The 26,054-nt window shown below is 46.9% G+C and overlaps 1 protein-coding gene across 4 annotated transcripts in view; it reads right to left on the reverse strand.

Moving 5' to 3' along the window:
* The window catches only part of PAPOLG (poly(A) polymerase gamma), a 43,008-nt gene continuing 16,954 nt past the window's right edge, over positions 1-26,054 (reverse strand). The window contains exons 7-22 of one of the 4 annotated variants that reach the window (XM_083432611.1): positions 25,459-25,570; positions 24,824-24,913; positions 20,066-20,204; positions 18,719-18,791; positions 17,285-17,405; positions 15,656-15,740; positions 14,155-14,208; positions 13,120-13,239; positions 12,098-12,207; positions 9,331-9,452; positions 9,053-9,225; positions 6,432-6,514; positions 5,804-6,024; positions 4,557-4,610; positions 4,007-4,130; positions 1-1,301 (exon numbers count right to left, since the gene is read on the reverse strand). In XM_083432611.1, the coding sequence (XP_083288737.1) occupies positions 4,032-4,130; positions 4,557-4,610; positions 5,804-6,024; positions 6,432-6,514; positions 9,053-9,225; positions 9,331-9,452; positions 12,098-12,207; positions 13,120-13,239; positions 14,155-14,208; positions 15,656-15,740; positions 17,285-17,405; positions 18,719-18,791; positions 20,066-20,204; positions 24,824-24,913; positions 25,459-25,570 (1,656 nt within the window). In that variant the 3' untranslated portion in view covers positions 1-1,301; positions 4,007-4,031. Of the gene's footprint in view, positions 1,302-3,678; positions 4,131-4,556; positions 4,611-5,803; positions 6,025-6,431; positions 6,515-9,052; positions 9,226-9,330; positions 9,453-12,097; positions 12,208-13,119; positions 13,240-14,154; positions 14,209-15,655; positions 15,741-17,284; positions 17,406-18,718; positions 18,792-20,065; positions 20,205-24,823; positions 24,914-25,458; positions 25,571-26,054 lie in introns of those variants that run through there. The other 3 variants (XM_083432612.1, XM_083432610.1, XM_083432613.1) reach the window with 3 other exon arrangements.

Consider the following 26,054-nt stretch of genomic DNA (forward strand, 5'->3'; position numbering starts at 1 on the left):
TTTTTTTAAATTTTTCTTTGAAAAGATGATATTTTACAATACATACAAAAATACTCTGAATATACATTATCTTTTTTCCCCCTCATTACAAAAACACAAGACAACACGTAATTTAAGATTTGTAAACAGTATTTGTCCCTAACACTTCTGGAGATTGATTTGAAGGTGGAGAGCAAATTTTGGGAGATATTTTGGCAACATGAGTGCAGTGGTGTTAAATTGGGCAGTGTTGATTCTAGGCAAGTTATTCATAATAGTACGTTGTCCAGACTCCAGTAAAACTCAATATTCCAGCCCTGCCTGCATTCATAGTCACAGCTGGCAGAAAATAGGTAAACTAAAAAAGGCAGGTCAGGAATTTTTATATAATCTGGACAAGGTATGAGCAATAGTTTTGAGATTTCAGCCAATAAAACTCACAATACAAATTACTTGTGTTAAGGCCATATAGCAAAGCCTTCAGACCGTTCCAAAGTTCAAGTGTCAGAAATTATTCTAGACAATTCAGTATTGTGGCAGATTTAAGTTTTTGCTTGAATTTTATTTATTTTTTTAAAAAAACCCAGAGTGCAATCCAATTAAAACTGATTCACATTTAACTCTCATGGATGTCAAATAGGACAGGGAAGAGGAGTAGTGAGAGAAAGCCATGCTCAACTCTCATTACGATCCATGGAGCATTTATGTTCTTAAACTATGGGTGGATTGTGTCCCAGGTTTTCGTTTTGTGGGCCTCCATGGGAAGCAGTTTTTATGGAACATGAACACAGTGCATAGGTATAGGTGCCTAATTCTATAAATTTGCCTTTCAAAAGGAGAAGCACCCTTGACACACAGATTCTCCTGTGCGTAAAATTATTCCAATCAATTTCACAAGACTCACCTAATTCATGAAACCTATCAGTTTAGTGGAGCAGTCTCCACCTTTCCACGCCGCTAAAATTGCTTGTGGGTTTCCTGATTAGAGCTGCCAACTGTGTAAAGAATATGTTTTAAGGGGGGAGATCCAGACTGCCTGTGCTACTGGGGAATCCAGTGGAAGTCCACCATAGCCAAGCTGTCTGCATGACACCCCTTTCGGGAAAAATAGGCACAAGACATTTTTTTTTGGATTTTTATAACAAAAGACGTTTTCCACTCAAGACAACACGAGACTTAAAATGAAGCTATGCATCCGCACATGAAGTAGACACAGTCCAAGGAAACAAATATCCAAATCACAGGCACACAGGGCCGTGGATTTTGGGCAATAGCATCTTGGAATATATATATTTTTGGCAACAGTTCAGATGGTGCAGCACCTGCAGAGTGAAATTTACAGAAGATTAAATCAGTTTAAACAAAGACAAGGTGCATTGCATTGCATTGCGCAATCCACTGAGCTCAGAACTTGGCTACACTCCACTTACCTGCGTGGCAGCTATCCAGGATGTCAGGCAGAGGACTTTCCCAACTGAGATCTTAGCTGGAGGTGCACCACCATTTAGCTGTGGCCTCTATCTCCCTGCTTTAAATCAGGGATAGGGCACCTTTCCCCCTCCCTCCCATCTCAAGGGCCACATTCCCTGGGGGGAAATCTGCCAGCAGAGGCTGGAACAGGAGCCACCAAACCATAGCTGCCAAGTGTCCCTTATTTGGCGGGACAGTCCCTTATCTCAGGGCCATGTCCCGCTGCTGTCCCTTATTGATGATGTCCCTTAAATAAGCTACTGAAGGTAATGGGGCCCTTTCTATGTCCAGCTGTGCTTTGTCAACAACAAATTGTTGCTTTTTTGTGTTGAATATATTTGTTTAGTCGTGTCCGACTCTTCGTGACCCCATGTTGAATATATGCTATATGGTAATTTATAGGACCCAATAGGTATCTAAAGCCATTTGCACGCAACAAAATATATATTTCATCAAAGTAATTGTTGATCCCTTATTTTGGCTGCTGATCCCTTATTTTCGAGGATGTTGGTCCCTTATTTTCAAATCTGTAAGTTGACAGCTATGCACCAAACACACACACTTCTGCTCCCTGACACACACACACACACCCCTCTTCCACTCCTTTCTCTCGCCATTTACCATCCCGCCGGAGTGGTACCTATTGATCTACTTGCACTTTGATGTGCTTTCGAACTGCTAGGTGGGTAGGAGCAGGGACCGAGCAACGGGAGCTCACCCCGTCGCGGGGATTCAAACTGCCGACCTTCTGATCAGCAAGTCCTAGGCTCTGTGGTTTAACCCACAGCGCCACCCGTGTCCACTCTATATACAGAAATGAGCAAACCAGTGATATTTTAGGGAGCAGGCTAGCAGGCGGAGCCCATTACTTACATCATAGGAGCCTACACAACACAAAACACTGTTGCTGTCTGTAGGTTTTATTTTATTTGTTTTTTTTATCTTATATTTTTATAGCTTTTTTCCTTTAAATTTTTTTGGGGTCCCCAAGAGAGTGGGGCCCTAAGCTATAGCTTGTTTAGCTTATACATAAATCTAGCACTGCCCACTTCTCCCCGGCTTCTTCACCCTTCACAGCAATTCAGCTCAAAATCAACCAGCAATGGTGGTTTTTAAGCCAAACTGCTGTGCAATGTCAGGGGTGCGTGATCTTTTAGGGGGAGGTTAATCCAGCTGCAACCTCATCTCCCTGTTGAACCTGTCCTCCATCCAGTACAGGTAAAGGTAAAGGGACCCCTGACCATTAGGTCCAGTCGTGGACGACTCTGGGGTTGCGGCGCTCATCTCGCTTTATTGGCCGAGGGAGCCGGCATACAGATTCCAGGTCATGTGGCCAGCATGACTAAGCCGCTTCTGGCGAACCAGAGCTGCGCACGGAAACACCGTTTACCTTCCCGCCAGAGTGGTACCTATTTATCTACTTGCACTTTGACATGCTTTCGAACTGCTAGGTTGGCAGGAGCAGGGACCGAGCAACGGGAGCCCACCCCGTTGCGGGGATTCAAACCGCCGACCTTCTGATCGGCAAGTCCTAGGCTCTGTGGTTTAACCCACAGCGCCACCTGCGCCCCCTCCATCCAGTACTTAGGCTTAAAAACAGTGTCTGTTGGAACAAATGGAAGCTTTTAAACAGTGTCATTGCTGGTCAGGTACGGGGAAAGCCAAGGAGACGAGGCTGTAACCCAGATGGGGAGGGCCTTGTGGCTGCACTCGCCCCACAGCGCCCCATCCCTGCTTTAGGTGGGATGGATGGATGGAATAACTAAGACACCTTTTAAATACATTGCTGTTTTATGGTGCTGCTGATTGGCAACTGGTTAAGTTTTGTGTGTGTCGATTTCAGGATTGTACTGTGTATTTTAAGTGTGTAAGCTGCTTTGGGCATTTTCTCTTAAGAAACAATAGAAGCCTGCAACCTGGTCAAACAAGCTGTGTGTGTGTGTGTGTGTGTGTGTGTAGATACACACACACACACACACATTTTAGTAGCTTAATCCATCAGTTAAGTCTGCATATAAGGTAAAGAATACAGTGGTACCTCAGGTTACATACACTTCAGGTTACAGACTTCACTAACCCAGAAATAGTACCTCGGGTTAAGAACTTTGCTTCAGGATGAGAACAGAAATTGTGCTCCGGCAGCAGCAGGAGGCTCCATTAGCTAAAGTGGTGCTTCAGGTTAAGAACAGTTTCAGGTTAAGAACGGACCTCCGGAACGAATTAAGTACTTAACCCGAGGTACCACTGTATTTCTGAAGCACGAATCAGGCTTTGTTATAGTCCAAGACAAGCATCCTATTAGGGCATTTTAAAGAGAAGACCTCTTGAGAAGAGAGATTTAAGAGATTTGGGATCTCCAACACCCAGGGCAACTATAAACACGTGCCATAGTGACATACACAAACATACATATGGATGTTACTTAATCTGGGCACCTTTTCAGTTGCTTAGCATATTTTTTCCAAGTAAGACCAGCTGTTACAGCCCAAATAATATGCTTTTAGAATGACATGTGAAACGAAATAATATTGCAACAGCCACTAAAAACACATTGCACTTAACATTGCCCGAAGAGGCGCCTGCTATCGGTTGAGCGTCAGCCTGATGGAGTTTTTAACAACACGAACTCCGCTTGCTGGAATCGGAGAGGATGAATCTGGTAACTCTTTACTGGAAAGCCGCTGTGAAAGGAAAACGGAAATCAGATGTGTGAAGCTGAGATTGCAGTAGTTCAGGTACAAAAAGACACATCTGTGGACCCTGGCACTAATCCTGCGCTGCTGTGTCTTTCACCTTCCAATGCTCAGCTTTTATTCTTCTACTTAAGTAACATAGCTGAGTGTTACGGTTTTTATATTTTATTATCAGGGTCTTTTAACACTAATTTAACCCCATGAATTTAACCCCTAGTCTAGGAAGTGAAACTCTCGAGAGGCTGAAATTTGGGATTTGAACATGCATATCACCAAAAACAAATGTTTGGCACTAATTTTTAGGGGTAAAGAAAATACTTGGATGTCAAGTAAATACTTAAGGCCTTTAGGTCACAGGAACTATAGCTCCATTTCTGGTTCTTCTTTTAAAACTAAGGGGGCTCCATACAGTACCTGTGATCTTAATGTGCCAGAAGTTGGAACCAGCGTGGTGTCTCCCAGGCTGCGCTAAAGGGACCAGAAGAAGAACCTAGTCAGTATTTAAAGACAATGAACAGTGAATTACAGCCAGAAGCAGGTAAGTCTGTAATGTTGTGCAATTACTATCCCCCCGCATGCAACTTCAAAATCTTGAAGCACAAAACAAAGCATGCCCACTCCAAAGGAATAAGAGTGGACTTTGGATTAAATGGGCTTTAGGACTGCAGCCTCATAGCAACCATGAAGGATCTGGAGACACATCTTGTTTGCCAGCGGAGGCTACTCCCATCAGGGTGAACGGGGCACAGTTTCGCCTTCACAGAGCTTGGTAGGGAGGAGTTGTTGTTGAGTCGTTTAGTCGTGTCCGACTCTTCGTGACCCCCTGGACCAGAGCACGCCAGGCACTCCTGTCTTCCACTGCCTCCCGCAGTTTGGTCAAACTCATGCTGGTAGCTTCGAGAACACTGTCCCACCATCTCGTCCTCTGTCGTCCCCTTCTCCTTGTGCCCTCCATCTTTCCCAACATCAGGGTCTTTTCCAGGGAGTCTTCTCTTCTCATGAGGTGGCCAAAGTCTTGGAGCCTCGGCTTCAGGATCTGTCTTTCCAATGAACACTCAGGGCTGATTTCCTTCAGAATGGAGAAGTTTGATCTTCTTGCAGTCCATGGGACTCTCAAGAGTCTCCTCCAGCACCAGAATTCAAAAGCATCAATTCTTCGGCGATCAGCCTTCTTTATGGTCCAGCTCTCACTTCTATACAACACTACTGGGAAAACCATAGCTTTAACTATACGGACCTTGTTGGCAAGTTGATGTCTCTGCTTTTTAAGATGCTGTCTAGGTTTGTCATTGCTTTTCTCCCAAGAGAAAACAGAAAATGTTTCTCCCTATATCCATCCAGTGCTGCTCAGCTGACATTTGATCCAGTCCTTTCGGCTCTATAGCTACTACACAAAAGTGGAAAAGGTTGGAGGCTCCTTCAAGGCAGCAAACACAAGTTGTGTTAAAATCTGCTACCGGAGCCCTTCGGGTAAGTTGTTTTACTTATGCTGTAAAAACCTGTTAACGGCCTCTGCGAAGTCTGAACGGAGTTGAGTATTCAGAAGTCAGGATCCTTCCCTCCCTACCCCTATGCATGCTTCCATCAGTATGAGGCTGCAGTCCTAGGCATTGTTTCAACATCTGTCATGTAACATCAGGCCACTCTGACCAGGTACTTGCCGTTCCTACATCTTTCAGCCGTTTGAACCCGTCTTGCAAGGCAGGTGCGTGACCTCTTTTGTTCACGGAAATGTTTTTCACGCTTGCAGAAGCCACTCCATCCAGATGCTGCTGATGGTTATGGGCACTTGTGGGAGCCACATCTGGCTCGACAGCCTTGGAGATACTGTAGGTGCCTGGAGAAGGTGCAGCCATGTTATCTGCAACTGTGGAATCCGGCTCTGCAAAGAAGAAGAATCTTTTAAAGTTTTTAACTTATAGACTTCCAACAGAGAACTCTCGCCAATGCCTTCTTCTGCCACAGTGCAGTTATGGTTTGAATATATGGTTTTTAAACAACTGAATGTTTTAATTCTTTTTAAAAAAATGAATGTATTGTTTAAACTTTATTTTGCAAACCACCCTCGGATCTTAATGGATGAAGGATAGTAGCGAAAACAATGTGGGAGGCTGCAGTTACGAGTTACTGGGCTCTTCAGCCACAGCAGGTGCTGTGATTCTCCAGAGGTTTGAGTTCACCGCTGGAGGCAAACTCCATTGTCTCTTGAGACAGATGGGTGCCAAAAAGAATAGATGATTTTTCAGATTTTAGACACAGTACGTGGACCAACTACCGGAATGGACAAACCTTGAGAAGACATCAAAGGCTGAAGGACGTTCAGTGGCTTCTCTCTGTTAGTATAGATGGTGGTATTTTGAGAGACAGCATTCCTGTGTAAAGGAGGAATAAGGGTAAGGATAATTCCCTGGGTAAGGAACATGTCTTGACATGTGTTAGGCTCTATAGGTCTGGCACAAGGTACCCCTGCCCGTACGGGCCAGTCTTGACAGACTCTAGGGTTGTGCGCTCATCTCACTCTATAGGCCGGGAGCCAGTGCTGTCCGCAGACACTTCCGGGTCACGTGGCCAGCGTGACAAGCTGCATCTGGCGAGCCAGCACAGCACACGGAACGCCGTTTACCTTCCCGCTAGTAAGCGGTCCCTATTTATCTACTTGCACCCAAGGGTGCTTTCGAACTGCTAGGTTGGCAGGCGCTGGGACCGAGCGACGGGAGCGCACCCCGCCACGGGGATTCGAACCGCCGACCTATCGATCGGCAAGTCCTAGGCGCTGAGGCTTTAAACCACAGCGCCACCCGCATCCCATAGGTCTGGCACAATGTCACCATAAAAACCACTTCTGTTCAAATAAACAGAGACAAAAGATTTTGCTGTAAGTCAGTTCAGTCAGTTAACATTAAGCAGATTTAAGAACGTAAGAAGCTGCTGCTGGATCAGGCCATAGGACCATCTAAAGCAGCACTCTGCTCTCACAATAGTCAAAGTGATGCCCCTGGGAAGCCTGCAATCAGAAACTGAATGCAACAGCACTCTCCAGGCAACTGGTATTAAACTGCAGGCAACTGGTATTAAAAGGCATCTTGCCTCTGACAGTGGAGGCAGATTTAAAAGGCAGCAAAGACCCGAGTCTTTACAGCGGTAGAATAATCCAACATGGCTCAAACACACAGAGCTACAGAATCCCCAGAGCTGATCTGTGTGTCCGCCACGAACCAACCTGAATTCATAACGGAAACAAGACCCTGGGTGAGTGCCTGGAATCTTGCTACCGCTTAGCAGAAGATTGTGTGTAACAACAGGAAGAATTTGGGGAATGAACTCAAAATTGATGGACCCAGCGCCGGGCATTATCAAATGCAGGAGCAGCTGCAGGAGTCTCTTGCAACAATGGCCTCCCCATAGTCTTGTGGCACCTTAAACATAAAGGGACCCCTGACAGTTAGGTCCAGTCGCGGATGACTCTGGGGTGCGACGCTCATCTCGCTTTATTGGCCAAGGGAGCCGGTGTACGGCTTCCGGGTCCTGTGGCCAGCATGACTAAGCTGCTTCTGGAGAACCAGAGCAGTGCACAGAGATGCCGTCCACCTTCCCGCCGGAGTGGTACCTATTTATCTACTTGCACTTTGACTGCTAGGTTGGCAGGAGCAGGGACCAAGCAATGTGAGCTCACCCTGTCGTGGGGATTCGAACCCCTGACCTTCTGATTGGCAAACCCTAGGCTCTGTGGTTTAGACCACAGTGCCACCCGTGTTCTTAAAGACTAGCAAATATAGTGCAAGCTTTCATGGACTCAAGTCCTCTTTGCCAGATTAAGTGGCTGAGCATTCCTGGGTCTTAAGACAGAAGTGAGGCTTTGAAAATGGTACAATCCCTGGAAGGTTAAGTCCAGTTAAAGGCGACTATGGGGTTGCTGTTGGCATGCAACCAAGGAAACGGGGGCAACTGGCAGGCCCCCAGCTGGCTCCAGCCCACCGGCCGGTGTGCCAGGCGAATTCCAGAATTCCAGCATGAATCTGTGACCTGAGCTTCAGAAGCTTGGGCATGCTACTCAGCAGAGTAAAAGCTGCGCAAACAGAAGTGGCAGGAGAGGCTGTGTGAACATATTTACAAGCAGTTTATTCAGCGTACATCAAGACAAAAGGAAACATGTCTGATCCCCTTCGTGTCCAAAGCAAGACAGCTAAAGCAAAAGCTATACACAAACGGAAGTTCCCAGCAAGCTGTGCTGAAGTGTAAACAGGCATGTGACACACAACAATCGTGCCTGTTCCTTAAGGCGGAATGGAATATCCCAACAGTTGCGGCGCTCATCTCACTTCAGGCCGAGGGAGCCGGTGTTTGTCCACAGACAGCTTTCCGGGTCATGTGGCCAGCAGGACTAAGCTGCTTCTGGAGCAATGGAAAGCCACTTCCGAGATAAGGAGGAGGTGGGGTTGCGGGCTTCACGCCCCTTCCCCACACTCGCGGGGGCTGGCCCCAGCCCATGCAATAGCAGGGAATCCTCGGCCGTGTCATACCCCGTGCCAGCCAATTGCCTGGCTCCGGGGGCATGGCCTTGCCTACTGAGGTCTGGCGCGGCCGAGGCTCCCCCTCTTTTCCTTGCCGCAGCTGACCTGGCTTCCGGGGGGTGTGGCCTTGTCCTAAGCCTAAGGAGGTGTGGGCCCACGGCACGCCACCGCGCGGTGACCCCGGGGGGAGGTCCTAGTTGACGTGCCTCAGCAGGACTCCTCCCACTGGTGGTTAACCCTTACCGGCCTTCAAGCCGGTTAGTTGTTAGGACCAATGCCTAAGCCAATACCCATTAACTCGAATTCTTGTGTCCTGTGTCTTTATTTCCATGGGGGGAGACGGGAACTCGCCATGCAACATTAATGCAGCAACACAGAATGTATTAAGACAATGCCCACCTTTCAGCTTCTTTTGAAGAACTGCTGCTGGGTTTTGCCACGCTGCTGAAAGGTGGAAGAACCCTGGATTGTGTCCCAACGCCTACGTCCCTGTATCTGCCCAAGCAGCCGTCGTCCGTAGATGTGCTTCTCAGCACAGGTCCACCAATGTTTTGGCTTATGTCTGGCATACTCTGTCGAGAAAAACTGGCTTAAGTTCTCAGACCTACAACCAAAGGGTTTGTTTTTTAAAAAAAATAAAATAAAAATAAAACGGAAAGTCCAGAATTTGGGCTCACCTTTTTTCTCTTCTGCAAGACGTCTGCAGGCAAGTAATTGTGGAGCTGTTTCTTCCTCACATGAGCAGCTTCGATCTTCATGCCTTCTTTCAACAGGCTGATATTATTCGCCTGCCGATAAACTTAAGGCAGAAGAAAGAAGGTCAAGCAGATCGAGGAAGCCTGCACAGCAAGGGGAGCTGCCGCTTATTCCGCTGCAGCGACAGCCTCCTCCATTCACAGCCCATGCAAGCTCTGCCCCACAGCGAAGTACCGTATTTTTTGCTCTATGAGACTCACTTTTTCCCTCCTAAAAAGTAAGGGGAAATGTGTGTGCGTCTTATGGAGCGAATGCAGGCTGCGCAGCCAGAACAGCAAGAGGGATTGCTGCTTTCACTGCACAGTGATCCCTCTTGCTGTTCCAGCTTCTGAGATTCAGAATATTTTTTTTCTTGTTTTCCTCCTCCAAAAACTAGGTGCGTCTTGTGATCTGGTGCGTCTTATAGAGGGAAAAATACGGTACACTGTGGGGCTTACAGAACAGGTGCACAGATGAAGGCATGCCCTGGTAGTTTGGCTACCAAGCTGTTCTAATAGCTCTTAGGGGGCACTACTGCCTTTTAAAACTGACAGCAGGAGCTAAGAGCTAAGGGAGAGAAGCAGACGGCGATTTATTGGGAGGGGACTGTGACTGGTCACTAGGGTACATCGGATGGGCAAATTGACCTCGCAGTGACCAAGATCAAAGAACTTCCCTTATATTCCCAGAAAAATATTTTTAAGCGAACCATAAGGACAGTGGCAACTAAAAACCATCTAAACTCTATGTACACATCTACATGCGCCCCATTATATATTAAACTTAGAGAGGCCTATGAACACACATCTTATTTTAATGAATTGACTTTTCTGCAACTTCGGAAAGCTTTTACAGAGTTGTGATCAAATACAATCAACTCTGCTTATAGAGATGGGAGACACAGAGGCATACCAACAAACGAACGTGTTTGCCTTAGGGGATGTCCTGAAGTAGAGGACCTTATGCATTATATCTTGCACTGCCCCTTATATAATGAAGCAAGAGAAAGATTTTTAGCACCTATAATGACAAGGTCCCCTGGCCAGAACCCCTCTGACATGATTTTATATCTCCTCGCAGACACAGATAAGTATGTGACCTGGCGTGTAGCACTCTTTGCAACTGCCGCCAGGAAAATTAGAGCAAATTCTATAGCCAAGGTAGCTACCAACTGTAAAGGAGATGAATTTATTTGACCCTATCTACATCAAGCTATATTCTATCTTTATCACTAAACTCCAAATATAATTGCACATTGTATTAATTAACATTATTTTTTAATAGATTAGTGGCCATGTGATAATTTTAGCTTATAAATTTTATTGTTTAATGTCTTAATTTGTATATTAAGGAACTTTTATAGCTTTTATAGAGTAGGTAATGTTCTGGTAATATAAATGTTTTAAGTTTTTTTGTATCAATCCAGTATATTTTCTTTTAATCGTCGAATGATTCTGTGTACATTGTGGCAGCCTTTGACTATGTGAAATAAAACTGACTGACTGGTAAAGGTAAAGGTAAAGGTAAAAGGACCCCTGACCATTAGGTCCAGTCGTGACCGACTCTGGGGTTGCGGCGCTCATCTCGCTTTATTGGCCGAGGGAGCCGGTGTACAGCTTCTGGGTCATGTGGCCAGCATGACTAAGCTGCTTCTGGCGAACCAGAGCAGTGCATGGAAACGCCGTTTACCTTCCCGCCGGAGCGGTACCTATTTATCTACTTGCACTTTGACATGCTTTCAAACTGCTAGGTTGGCAGGAGCTGGGACAGAGCAATGGGAGCTCACCCCGTCACAGGGATTTGAACCGCTGACCTTCTAATCAACAAGCCCTAGGCTCTGTGGTTTAACCCACAGTGCCACCCGCGTCCCTCAGACTGACTGATACCGGAAGTCAAAATATTTTGAGAAGCTGCCATGAAACACACTGACCCTCCCGCCACCCTCCAGTATTCCAGTGCTTCCAAGAGCAGATTTGTCATGTTCATTGTAAACTGAACTGATTAGATGTTATTTAATGGGCTAAGGGGGAATACCCGCAATCAAGGAATAAAGCCAGGAGTTTGCAGAGGCACAATAGTTAGGTGGCATTAAGGAATGAGCGAGTTTCCAGTACTAGATTAGCCAAGATGGTGCCCTCTGGCTTCCAGTTCCCATCAGCCCCAGCCAGCATTCCCTTTGATCTGGGACAACAGGTGTTGTAATAGTTACAGGTAGATAGCCATGTTGGTCTGCCGTAGTTGAAACAAAATAAAAAAAATCCTTCCAGTAGCACCTTAGAGACCAACCAAGTTTGTTATTGGTATGAGCTTTCGTGTCTTCAGATACCACAACATCTGGAGGGCTCCATGTTGGCTACCCCTGTTCTAGGGCCTTTTCTTTCAAAATGAAACGAAGAAACAAACTTTTTCTGAGCACAGTGGATTATACTGTTATGTTGCAAACAGAGTCGCTGGATGGTTAGCAAGAAATGCTTCTTTCTCATATTTCACAAGACTCATCAGAAGGCTTGTCAAGTTGAAAACACACACACACACACACACACACGGGGGCAGTGGGAGAAAAGCTTCCAACTCCCAGCAGAACTTGATTCTTCAGTTAGTATAGGCCCTAACTTATACCGAAGTGAGGCAACCCTTTGGGAAACAGGCAAGCAACCGTAGTCCGTTCAGAGGCAGGACTTTCACAAGGAAGAGAAGGGGTTTGTTTACCTGTGTCCGTGAACGACTGGATATCGTAGGTCAAGTCAACGCAGACACTCTCTGCATTCTCCGCTTTCTTAAAAATTATCCCCAGAAACCATACGGACACAAAGTCGCTCCTGAAGGGAAAGTTCCAGGACAGCATATGAACTGAAAGGACTGGCGAGATGTCAGCAAAGTTGCAGCAATGCAGGGATTGACAAGGAAAACCGGCATGATGCTTCAGTAATATTGAGGCAGGGTAGAGAGCTCCGGGTGTCACACAGGAAAGGGCCGGACTACACTGCAAGGCTCTGAACCACTATGCTTCTCTTGTTCCCCTAATTCAGGAGAATCAGCTGGCAGATGCTCAATTTAGAATAGAATAGAATAGAATCATAGAGTTGGAAGAGACCACAAGGGCCATCGAGTCCAACCCCCTGCCAAGCAGGAAACACCATCAGAGCACTCCTGACATATGGTTGTCAAGCCTCTGCTTAAAGACCTCAAAAGAAGGAGACTCCACCACACTCCTTGGCAGCAAATTCCACTGTCGAACAGCTCTTACTGTCAGGAAGTTCTTCCTAATGTTTAGGTGGAATCTTCTTTCTTGTAGTTTGGATCCATTGCTCCGTGTCCGCTTCTCTGGAGCAGCAGAAAACAACCTTTCTCCCTCCTCTATGTGACATCATTTTATATATTTGAACATGGCTATCATATCACCCCTTAACCTCCTCTTCTCCAGGCTAAACATGCCCAGCTCCCTAATTTGTCCTCCACCTACCAAGCAGTTCTGCAAAATGCATTTCCCAGGCAGTAGTTAACTGTCCCTCGCCTCCTTTCTGGCTCAGGAAAAGCCAGGCTGCAGGGAAGGAATAGCCGGTAATCGGGGATTTGCTGGCACCCACCTTCATATCGGCTAATCTTTCCCTGAAAAATTCCCTTCCAAGGACTCTTCAAGGGAATCTGTTCTTGCCATCACAACAAGAAGTTTACACCCCAATGCCGCCACATTTTCACGGGCTCAAGTAGCCAACGAAGCATAAACTCACTCTTTGAATTTTTCCTTACTCCCTGGAAAGGACTGCGGATTCACTTGGGCGATTGCAATACATTCATTCCGTTCCATGTTTCCAACAAGCACGCGGATTTTCGATTCTACCAGGCCGACCCTAAAAACGCAAACACGGAGAAAAATGCAAAATGAAGTTTCAGTTAACCGTTTTTTACTGAAGGCTGCCTGATTTACTTCTAACCACCAACTGAAGGGTGACACCACGTGGCCCAATGGGTGTACTGCAACAAACCAAAGTTTTAAGACAGGACCAGGAGGCGTACATTTTTAGTTTACAGGCAATTCCAATTTACGCAGGGGTTACATTCCAAGGCACCACATACCGTATTTTTTGCTCTGTAAGACTCACTTTTTCCCTCCTAAAAAGTAAGGGGAAATGCGTGTGCGTCTTATGGAGCGAATGAAGGCTGCGCAGCTATCCCAGAAGCCAGAACAGCAAGAGGGATTGCTGCTTTCACTGCACAGCGATCCCTCTTGCTGTTCTGGCTTCTGAGATTCAGAATATTTTTTTTCTTGTTTTCCTCCTCCAAAAACTAGGCGCGTCTTGTGGTCTGGTGCGTCTTATAGAGCGAAAAATACGGTATTTAAGTGGCATCACATGTATCTGAAAAAGCCTGCAAGCACCCCACCCTGTCCCCTTTTGTAATGTTTTCGGACTGCTTCTGGGTTCAGTGTGATGCTTGTGTGGCCGTGCCTGCATTGTTTTATTTATTTAAGCTGGCGTGCCCCAACTCTTATACTCAAGGCAACTTAGAAATAAAAAATCAAAGCATGTTCAAAGCAACCCCAATAATAAACTAAACAGCAGTGCGGTTTTTGCTTTGTTTGAAAGCACCATAAAGGCTGCAGGTCTGAGACCTCTGTGCATTTTACTCTGAGCTGAGCACTTGAATGCAAGTTATCGGCATGGTCATCAAATGTCCTGCCATTCCAGCATAAGAAGCTCTCCCCCTCCCCAAATCATATTATCATCACATTGAAAATCTAACGTCCAGAGTTTACAGAAGCTTACCATTCCAAATGGTGTTCTTCAGTTGAGGAACTGGCAGTCAACACAATGTAATGCCTGGAAACGTAAAGCAATGCTAATGTGATCTTTTTTCAACCATTTTAATAAAAGGCCTTTCAAAGTGCTAGGCAACTTTCACGTCCTCGTCAGCCTTTCTCCCATTTCTTCTATAAGGAGAAGCCTATCCCCACATATTTCCAATGGTTTACAGGTCAACATCTCTTCCCATTTCTGGCCTAGTTGCTTGGATCGATTTAATGCTTAAGAAGAGTTTAAAGCTTCTACCAAGGGGAAGCTCCGTAAGAAGAATGGCTGTGGGATTAAGGAGTTTCTTTTATTTCAGCAAAGTAAGATTGGTAATTAGGGCTGGGCATACATATCTCAGTTCTGGAATGACTTCATTGGCTCCCAGTCTGTTTGAGCACAATTTTAAGTGCCAGTTTATATCTTTGAAGGGCCCTAAGCGGCTTGGGGAACCAGGACGCGGGTGGTGCTGTGGGTTAAACCACAGAGCTTAGGACTTGCCGATCAGAAGGTCGGCGGTTCGAATCTCCACGATGGGGTGAGCTCCCGTTGCTCGGTAGCTGCTTCTGCCAACCTAGCAGTTCGAAAGCACGTCAAAGTGCAAGTAGATAAATAGGTACCGCTCTGGCGGGAAGGTAAATGGCATTTCCGTGTGCTGCTCTGGTTCGCCAGAAGCGGTCTAGTCATGCTGGCCACATGACCCGGAAGCCGTCTGTGGACAAACGCCGGCTCCATCGGCCAATAAAGCGAGATGAGCGCCGCAACCCCAGAGTCAGTCCCGACTGGACCTAATGGTCAGGCATCCCTTTACCTTTAAGTGGCTTAGGACCTGGGTACCTAAAAGATCACATCCTCCAACATGAACCTGAGTACATATTAATGCCTTCCTCTAAGGCAGGGGTCAGCAAAGTTTTTCAGCAGGGGGGCGGTCCACTGTCCCTCAGACCTTGTGGGGGGCTGGACAAATCCCCCCCCCCCCAAAATGAACGAATTCCTATACCCCACAAATAACCCAGAGATGCATTTTAAATAAAAAGACACATTCTATTCATGTAAAAACACCAGGCAGGCCCCACGAATAACACAGAGATGCATTTTAAATAAAAGGACACATTCTACTCATGTAAAAACACGCTGATTCCTGGACCATCCGCGAACCAGAGTTAGAAGGCAATTGGGCTGGATCCAGCCTCTGGGCCTTAGTTTGCCTACCCATGCTCTAAGGCCCCCCACCATCAGAGGCAGGTGGGTGACTACCAGAAACAAGGAATCTTTGTTGTGGTTCCTTGCCTCTGCAACACCTTTCCCTAGGGAGGGCTACACGGTAACAAGCTTGTTCTTTTTTCCACAGAAGAATTTCTACCTGCTCTGCTGGGAAGTTATTGTTATTCTGATCTTATGTTGTTTTTAAACTTGTGTAAGCACTGCCAGCTACAACTGCTTCAATAGGGGCTTTGAAAGCCCGGGTACTCTCACATACTTGTACTTTTGAAAGAAGTTGGACGGCTCAAGCAGCTTTGACCAGTCTGATTTCCCTTGAAGAATCTCATCTGTAACCACAAGACCTGTAGAGACACCAAACCGCAATGTGAGTGCTTTTGTTATAAACTTTTGCAGATCTTCTGAGTTGGGTAGCCTTGGAGTGCCTTCACAGAACTGGAACTGGGGGAAGCACAAGTCAGGAAAGGGAACTCAAAGCCTACTTGGCTCAACTCACAGCACTGAGACTAAGGGGGGGGGGGATTGCAAACCATAGAGACACCCAGATGACACCCAGCTCTACCTCTCTTTCAAATCAGAACCAGTGAAGGCGGTGAAGGTCCTGTGTGAGTGTCTGGAGGCAGTTGGAGGATGGATGGCGGCTAACAGATTGAGGTTGAATTCTGACAAGACAGAAGTACTGTTTTTGGGGGTGGGTGGGGTCTCCCTGGTCCTGAATGGGGTAACTGTGCCCCTGAAGGACCAGGTGTGCAGCCTGGGAGTCATTCTGGACTCACAGCTGTCCATGGAGGCGCAGGTCAATTCTGTGTCCAGGGCAGCTGTTTACCAGCTCCACCTGGTACGCAGGCTGAGACCCTACCTGCCCGCAGACTGTCTCGCCAGAGTGGTGCATGCTCTAGTTATCTCTCGCTTGGACTACCGCAATGCGCTCTATCTAACCTTTGAAGGTTAACCGGAAAGTGCAACTAATCCAGAATGCAGCAGCTAGACTGGTGACTGGGAGGGGCCACCAAGACCACATAACACTGGTCCTGAGAGATCTGCATTGGCTCCCAGTATGTTTCCGAGCACAATTCAAAGTGTTGGTGCTGAACTTTAAAGTCCTAAACAGCCTCGGTCCTGTATACCTGAAGGAGCATCTCCACCCCCATCGTTCAGCCCGGACACTGAGATCCAGCGCAGAGGGCCTTCTGGCGGTTCCCTCATTGCTGGAATTGAGGTTACAGGGAACCAGACAGAGGGCCTTCTCGGTAGTGGCACCCACCCTGTGGAACGCCCCCCCCATCAGATGTCAAGGAAATAAGCAGCTATCTCATCTTTAAAAGACATCTGAAGGCAGCCCTGTTTAGGGAAGTTTTTAATATTTAATGCTGTATTGTTTTTAACACTCAATTGGGAGCCACCCAGAGTGGCTGGGGAAACTCAGCCAGATGGGCGGTGTATAAATAAATTATTAACTATTAATTTATTATTATTATTATTATTATTATTATTATTATTATTATTATTATTATTATTATTATTATATCAAGTCTCATGCAATCAAGAACCAGATACATCTTTCTTGGCCATCAGTATCCTCTTCCAGACAGTGCCCTTCCCACTTCCAACTTCTCCTTCTGTTTCCACTATCATAGAATCATAGAATTGTAGCACTGGGAGGGCCCTGAGGTCATCTAGTCCAACCCCCTGGAATGCAAGAACCTCAGCAAAAGCATCCATGGCAGATGGCCACTCAACCTTTACCTCAAAGGAAGGAGAGTCCACCACTTCCCGAGGGAGTTTGACCCTCATCAGCCTGCATCTATGGTCTCTGGGAGAACCACACACTGCTAGCTCAAAAGTGTTTATACCCCACCATTTGGGAATATATATCAAGGTGGCTTACCGTATTTGAATTCTTCTACCATTACCGCTCTGGTTGAAGTCGACACATTATATGTGGAGTTCTGTTGTGGATACGCTGGGGTGATGATGGGCATCAGGTGATACCTGTCTGATGGATTTACCTGTGGCAGGTGAAGGATTATAAGAACGTAAGAGCCCTGCTGGGTCAGACCAAGGCTCCATCTAGTCCAGCATCTTGTTCTTACAATGGCTGAACAGAGGCCCATGCGGAGCCTCTAAGCAGGACACAAGGACAACAGCGCTCTCCCCAGCCATGATCTCCAGCAACAGGCATTCAGAAGCATACCAGCGTTTTTTCACAGCCATAATGACTAGTAGACACTGAAAGCTGTGTATCTGATTCCCTGTTATGCCATCAGAGTTAAACTATAGAATTTGCTAAAACAAGTTGCAGTTTTTATTGTGAATTTTGGATTCTCATTTTGTATTTTTACGCTGTGAACTGCCCTGTGATCTTCGGATGAAGGTCGGTGTACAGATTCAATGACTTAATTAGTTAGTTGATAACACAATACAGATGGCCTCCAACTCAACGTTTCAGGTCTATTGGTTTATTATTCTTATTACTACTACAAGCATTTAGTATGTGTACTTCACCCTAAGGTCCCAGGGCAAGTCACAGCAATGAAGACACATTAATATGAAAATACAGTATTACACAATGTTAAAAACAGTTTAAGCTGGACAATGGAACTGCCCCATCTTCTCTTCTCCCCCATATGCCCCCCCCCAATCTATTTCAAGGTTCCCCCAACCCTCTGGAACAATTTTGGAGGTGTGTGTGGAAGGCCTGTTGTGCTGCTTAAAAACACTGCACTAGTGGAACTGTTTAGCTGGATACCATATAAAAGGTAGGCAGGTGTATGGCCTCAGAATTTATAACCAAGCGGGGCATATTATTCCTGAACTTTGCACTCCACTCTGCTCCCTGTTTCGTAGAGGCAAGGGAACGTCTCTCCTGCGACCCCAGCAACTGTGCCTATGGGTGAAGCAGATAATAATAATAATAATAATAATAATAATAATAATAATAATAATTTATTTATATCCTTCCCCAGCCGAAGCAGGGCTCAGAGCGGCTAACAACAGTAAAAGTAATGCAGCATTCTAAAATCAATTCATTCTAAAATCAATTCAAATTAATGGCAACCATTGGGCTAGAGTTCTGTGAGGATTACCAAAGGAGAGATTTATGTTGTCCCATAGAATGCAATGCCTCTCAGTAACGACACCTTTGTCAGGTGGCAGGCTTGTCAAAGCTGCTGCTGGTATCCTAGAGAATCGAAAGGGCTCAGTATGGGTCAGTTCTTCTCCCCTCCCTCCCCGACTCAAAGAGCAGCAACACTCTCACAAGGCTGCTACAACTGACGCCGGGGGATACAGGATGGTTTTCAAGGCAATGTGCTCTACGAACCCTGGGGTCCCAGGCCGGCAAGTTGAGGTTGCTCTCTTCGGGCTCTTTCAACAAGACTGGATTGGGCCATTCCCTGAAAAGAGAGCAGGTGAGCGAAACCAAGTGCATACTGCAGTCTAGAAATCTGCACGTCAGTTATCCATATTGGTGTAGACATCCGCAGGCAATGCCTGTATTGTGCTTTTGTATTGGTTGGAAGCTGCCCAGGGGGGGCTGGGGCAACCCAGTCAGATGGGAGGGGCATAATTTGCTTGTCTGTTTATTACATGCAGAAAATCTTAAGTATAAAGTGCAAACTACATTTGTAAGAGTAGTATTATTCTACGACACGGGAACACCAATTAGGCCAAGAGTCATACTGTTCAAATGAAGTCTAAAGAAGAAGAAGAAGAAGAGGAGGAGGAAGAGGAGTTTGGATTTGATATCCCGCTTTATCACTACCCTAAGGAGTCTCAAAACAATCTGCTTTCCCTTCCTCCCCCACAACAAACACTCTGTGAGGTGAGTGAGGCTGAGAGACTTCAGAGAAGCGTGACTAGCCCTAGGTCACCCAGCAGCTGCATGTGGAGGAGCGGGGAAGCGAACCCGGTTCACCAGATTACGAGACTACCGCTCTTAACCACCCCAACACACTGTGAGCACCCTTTAATTCAAACATTCACATTTTCCCTGTAAAGTTGGCTGGGGGCGGGTGGGTGGGGTGGAGGGCAGGGAAGATGAAATGGTTCATGTTGAGTACAGCCATAAGACCATAAGATTGCTCCTCAGGCCGCTGCTGCATGTTCCTTCCAAGGGAGGTACAAAGGGCAGAAACACAAAGGGCCTTTTCATCCCTGATCACTGGTCCTGCTAACTAGGGATGATGGGAGTTGTAGTCCCAAAAGAGCTGGAGGGCCAAGTTTGGCCATCACTGTACTAGGGTAAGGGAAAGACTAAATGGGAGTTAATTTTAGGGAGACATTCAAATAGCACTCTCAGGAGTACACTTTATTTATGCTGTTTGTGTGCCTGAAGACATAGAAGACAGTGCACAATATCAACAACTCGGAATCTGAAAGCACACTTCTAAACAAAGCAGCAGGGGAAACACTCGGGGGCATTCCTGGCCAGGAAAACATTTTGATGGCAGCAGAAGGTGCAGCTACTGAAGGCAAGTTACTTAAAAGTCTCTGGGATAGATTCCAAGGGCATCCTATTCCAAAAACGCTCAATTTCATGATTACTTTACTTGCCAGTGGTAACTGAGCGGCAACATCTTGCCAGCCTGAGATCTGATCTGTGTTCTTCCTACGTTATAATCTAGTACATGCACGATCTGTGAATTGTGACGGCTGGGCAGATACTTACCACCTGGAGAAAACCAGGAAGAATTTATGAACCAGCGTCGAGGCCAAGGCATTCGGATACAGCTGACACGTCCTCGCCACCAACATGGCCCAAGAAACACCACCAAGAAATCCCAGCATATTTGAATAAATCCCACGCCCTAAAAGGCAGACATTTGTCACTTCAGATTTCCCGAGCGTTTCAGATAGTTTCAGATCAGCAGAGGGCCAAAACTAGAGCTTAAATACGCAGCAGAGCAACTACCGTATTTTTCGCCCTATAGGAACACTTTCCCCCCTCCAAAAATGAAGGGGAAATGTGTGTGCGTCCTATGGGGCGAATGCAGGCTTTCGCTGAAGCCTGGAGAGCGAGAGGGGTCGGTGCGCACCAACCCCTCTCGCTCTCCAGGTTTCAGGAGAGCCCCACTGCCAGCCCCACAAGCTCGGGGGACAGCGGGGAGGCCGAACACTGCCATCCCGCTCTCCCCCGACTTGGTTAGAAGGCTGGCGGGGGGGAGAAGCCTGCTCCTCCCCGTCGCCAGCCCCGCAAACTCGGGGGACAGCGGGGAGGCGCAGCGCGCTATCCCGCTGTCTCCCGACCTGGTTTGGAGGCTGGCGGAGGGCTTCCCCCTCCCCCAGCCCCGAGAGCTCCCAGAGCGATGCCAAAGCTGCACGCAGCTTTGGCATGGCTCTGGGTCCTGTTCTGGGGGCTCGGGGAGGGGGAAGCTCGGGCTTCCCCTGCCCCACCTCCGCGCTGGGGGGGGGGAATACTTTTTTTCTTTAGCCCCCCCCAAATCTAGGTGCGTCCTATGGGCCGTTGTGTCCTATAGGGCGAAAAATACGGTATATAATCTTGTTTTTCCTTAATCAATTACGGGGGAGGGAAAGCCCAATTCTCACTGTGAAGACAGCACTCAGAAAGGGGGGGCTTAGTTATTCACTTCTCCTGCCAAGGTCGAAAAAAAGACCCCCCTCAAAAAAGGGGGGCTAGGAGCCTTAAAAAAAGCAACCAGAGCAATGTGTATTTAATTTTAGTTCTGATTTGGATTCAAATGAATGCTTTGCTTTCGAAACACCTCCCCCTTGTGGTGCCTATTGCCCTTCCATCAAAATTTGAGCATGCTACATCTACGTTATGGGACGCGGGTGGTGCTGTGGGTTAAACTACTGTGGCGCTTGGGCTTGCCGATCGAAAGGTCGGCGGTTCAAATCCCCGAGATGGGGGTGAGCTCCTGTTGTTCGGTCCCAGCTCCTGCCAACCTAGCAGTTTGAAAGCACGTCAGAGTACAAGTAGATAAATAGGTACCACTCCGGGGGGAAGGTAAATGGCGTTTCCGTGCGCTGCTCTGGTTTGCCAGAAGCAGCTTAGTCATTCTGGCCACATGACCCATGTTTGTCTGTGGACAAACGCTGGCTCCTCGGCCTGTAGAGCGAGATGAGCGCCGCAATACTGCTCTATAGTCAGAGGTCTCAGCAACTTGTCCAACAATGGTCTAATGATGTACACGACAACAGCTGCATGCAAGTCAGAGGCAAATGTGCAAGGTGACTCCACACTGCTGATCTGCACATCCCTGAAAGGGGAGCAAATGACTAGCATTTGACAGGCCAGCTTGGGAGCAGCAGCAGCTTTGGCATGGTTCAGGATTCCCCAACAACTTGCAGGAAGAAGAGGAGCGTGCAACTTAAAGGAGTTAAATGCATGCAAAGAACTTGCTGAAAACAACATGCATTTTACAATAGGGAATTTTATGGTGCAACTTCCCTCCCTGTGAGAAGCCAAGTTACAGGGAACCAGGCAGAGGGCCTTCTTGGTAGTGGCGCCCGCCCTGTGGAACACCCTCCCATCAGGTTTCAAGGAAATAAACAACTACCTGATGTTTAGAAGACACCTGAAGGCAGCCATGTTTAGGGAAGTTTTTAATGTTTGATGTGTTATTGTACTTTTAATTCTGTTGGGAGCCGCCCAGAGTGGGTGGTGTGTGTGTGTGTATATTTATTATTATTATTTATTACTGATAAAGCTGAAAAGAGTGCATTTGTCACCTGGTGATAGGCAGCTGGTGACCTCAAGAGGACCCAAGCTTCAGCTCAGTCTGAGAATGCACTTACAACAGATGAACATTGTGGGCTCTCAAACCCACATACTGGCTGGGGCTCTCTTCCACTTGTGAACCTTCTTTTTCTTTTTTAAAGGCCTACAATGGCACATATAGCTTCACTTACAAATTACTTGCTCTCTCCCCTTGTGATATTGATGTGAGATGGTGGTCAGCCTCCCTCCAGCAATTGCTGTCACTTCACTGAAGTGAAGGATAGCACAAGGGTTTGTACCCTTGCAGCGAACCCTATCCCTCTATGCAACCAGTGCTTACGTATAAGCTAAACAAGCTATAGCTTAGGGCCCCACTCTCTTTGGGGCCCCCAAAACATTTAAAGGGGAAAAAAACCTGGATGGACATCTCCAAAATATAAGATAATAAACATATAAAATAAAACCTACATACAGCAAAAGTGTTTTGTGTTGTGTAGGCTCCTATGATGGAAGTAATGGGTCCCGTCTGCTAGCCCGCTCCCTAAAATATCACTGGTTTGCTCATTTCTATATATAGGGTGTCTACATTCTGCATGTGCAAATGGCTTGAGATACCTATTAGCAGTGGCGTAGCGTGGGTTGTCAGCACCCGGGGCAAGGCAAGTAATTTGCGCCCCCCCCCCGCTGCACTGTCCCTCCCCCAGATAGTCCCTCGCTCTCTCTCCGCACCGCACGCCTGGCACCCTCCCCTCCACAGTAGGCGGCGACCTGGCGGCTCGGATCGGATTCGCACAGCCAGCACTGCAGTGAGAGAGAGTGAGGTAGGGCCAGGTAGGGGCAGAGAGCTGCGAGTGCGAGCGCCCCCCCTGATGTTGCACCCGGTGCGGCCGGCCCCCCCCCTGCACCCCCCACGCTACGCCACTGCCTATTAGGTCCATAAATGACCATACAGCATATATTCAACACAAAAAACAGCGACAATTTGTTGTTGACAAAGGACAGCTGGACATATAAAGGGCCCCATTACCTTCAGTAGCTTAGGGCCTCATCAAACCTAAATCTGGCCCTGTATGCACCATTTGCTAAATGGGCATATAAGCCAGACCTAAATGGATCAGACCAAGGGCCATCAAGTTGAGCATCCCGTGTCTTAAAGCGGCCCAGCCAGGTGCCTCTGAGTGCTTATGAAAGTTGCAACTGGCCTCTCCCTGGTGCGTCACAGTATCTGATATTCCTAGGACTTCATCTAAAGCGGTTTCATCTAAAGGACTGTCACATGGACCATGGAGCAAACTTGTTTTCACCTGCGCTGGAGGCTAGGACCCCAAAAAATGGGTTCAAGTTACAAGAAAGGAGATTCCAACTAAGGAGGAACTTTTGGAAGGTGCTGGGCTCTCCCTCCATGGTGGTTTTTGAGCAGAGATTGGATGGTCATCTGTCATGGATAATTTAGTTGAGTTTCCTGCATTGTAGCGGGTTGGACTAGATGACCCTCAGGGTCCCTTGCAACTCTACAATCCTATGACTCTATAGCATTGCCAATAAACCATTCTTACAGACCAGGGGTGGGGAAACCAGTGATCCTCCAGATGTCGCTGAACTACAACTCCCATGATTTTTCACCACTGGCTTTGCGGTCTGGGGATGATGGGGAGTTCAACAACAGCTGGAAGGCGAGTTTCTCACCCCTGGCACAGGCGCATCCTCCGCAAAGCCGCCTGATCCTTTTATAACTTGGAAATCTCCCAAGTTAGCAGGAGACCTGAAGATAAAGTTTCATGGAACCAAGATTCAAAGGGTAAGCCTACATTCCTAGGGCAGATTTAGGAGCTAGAAAGGTTACCTAGAAGCCATGTTGGAGTAGAAACACCTGGTCCCTGCCTTGGTGCTTAGTTAGGTGTCCAGAGGAGGGCAACCAAAATGCTCAAAGGCCTGGAAACGATGCCTTATGAGGAACGGCTAAGGGAGCTGGGCATGTTTAGCCTGGAGAAGAGGAGGTTAAGGGGTGATAAGGGAGCTGGGCATGTTTAGCCTGGAGAAGAGGAGCTTAAGGGGTGATATGATAGCCATGTTCAAATATATAAAAGGATGTCATATAGAGGAAGGAGAAAGGTTGTTTTCTGCTGCTCCAGAGAAGCGGACACGGAGCAATGGATCCAAACTACAAGAAAGAAGATTCCACCTAACATTAGGAAGAACTTCCTGACAGTAAGAGCTGTTCGACAGTGGAATTTGCTGCCAAGGAGTGTGGTGGAGTCTCCTTCTTTGGAGGTCTTTAAGCAGAGGCTTGACAACCATATGCCAGGAGTGCTCTGATGGTGTTTCCTGCTTGGCAGGGGGTTGGACTCAATGGCCCTTGTGGTCTCTTTCAACTCTATGATTCTATGATTCTAGGAGGCCCCAGCTTTTAGGTGACAGCCCCTGAACACCTGCAATTCTTTAGGCTCTGATATGACTTCAAATGAGGGGGGAAGGAAGGAAGCAAGATTCCTTCCCTGGCCACCAGATTCCAAACTGGTTTTAAGTATTCATCAGGAGCAGCTAGCACATTTTCAGGTGTTTCTCTGCCACCATTAGACCAGCATTCAAGCTCGTCCTCAGGATTTGAGACGTAATCGCCATTATGCAGATTTTGAAGGCAACGTGAACAGGCGACAGGCTCACTTGGCTTAGCCTAAAGAGCCATTTCAAGGACTATTAAGCTTAGGGGCTGATACCACAAAATTTGATGTATTAAGTACTTACGTTTTGCCCACAGTTTAATTGCTCTGAGCGTCAGCCTGAAGTTCTCCTTGTCTGGTACTAAATGAAGTATTTCATCAGTGACTCTGCAACCTGCCGGCAAACGTTAAGCCTTTGCGTTAAATCAGGAAAAGGCACCAGGCTACTGAGAGGCAGTAAGACTGAACATACACAGTGCAGAATAGGCTTCTAATTTTACCTGTTCAGCCCTCCCACGCAACATGGCTTGAACTGATAAAGCTAAGTGGAAATACTAGACTTCTCAGGCCCATGCTACGGACAGGATTCAAAGAATCACACAGCTATTTCTGCCTGCCGAGGGCATTACACACATACACTGTTGCATGACAGGCTGGCTTTTGGAATTGCAACCATTCTCAGGTTCAAAGCATCACAGCTATTAAGCTTCACTGTGTCACTGAGAAAGTCTGTCTATTCCATACCTACTGGGCAGCGAAACAGCCTGCGCATCCTTCCCTGAACTTCTTGGAGGAAAAGACAGAACAAAAAATACAGTGTGCCACATGAATCTGCTACTCATAGTCAAAAAACCCCTATCAAGTAGGGCAGATCGCAGCCATTTAATACCCAGTTACTTGCGTAGCTGTGTTAAGAAAAACTGGAAAGGTACACATTACCATTTAAGCTCCGAATACACCTTATATCAAGGCTTCCCAGATGCGAGTTGTCCCGAAGATCCAGGTTATCAGACAAGATTGGCACAGCCAGCCTCGCAAAGACGAGATCGATCTATGGAGGCAAGGAATGAAAGTAGCCTCTCAGCAAGTGACCTCTTTAACAGCTTGCCACCAAACATCAAGAACTGCTAGAGCAGTAGAAATGCCTTCAAGCATATTCTACAGACACTGCTCCAAGTATTTTTTTATTTTATTCATTCAGTGATATTTTTAGGCCGCCCTCTGTTGACAAGGCGGACACAGTAAAGCAGGTTGCCACAAGGGATCAAATTTAACTGCAGAACAATCAAAAGGGACCTTCCTGGTGAGGCGCTCCTTGACGTGTTTAGGCCACAGGTTGTTTAGGGCTTTATAGGTAAACAGGATACAAGCATCTTAGATTTGGCACCAGAGTGTTGAATTGGAAACCAATGCAATTCCCCCAGGTGAGTGTTATGTAGTTCTAATAAACTGATGGATTAATAACTGAATTGTTCCACATGGAGTCCCATAGCCAGCCTAATGCTGGTGGTCAACAAAAGAGGTTTAAAGACTGT

This window comes from Podarcis tiliguerta, assembly GCF_965153285.1.
Source record: "Podarcis tiliguerta genome assembly, chromosome: 3".
NCBI lineage: Eukaryota > Metazoa > Chordata > Lepidosauria > Squamata > Lacertidae > Podarcis > Podarcis tiliguerta.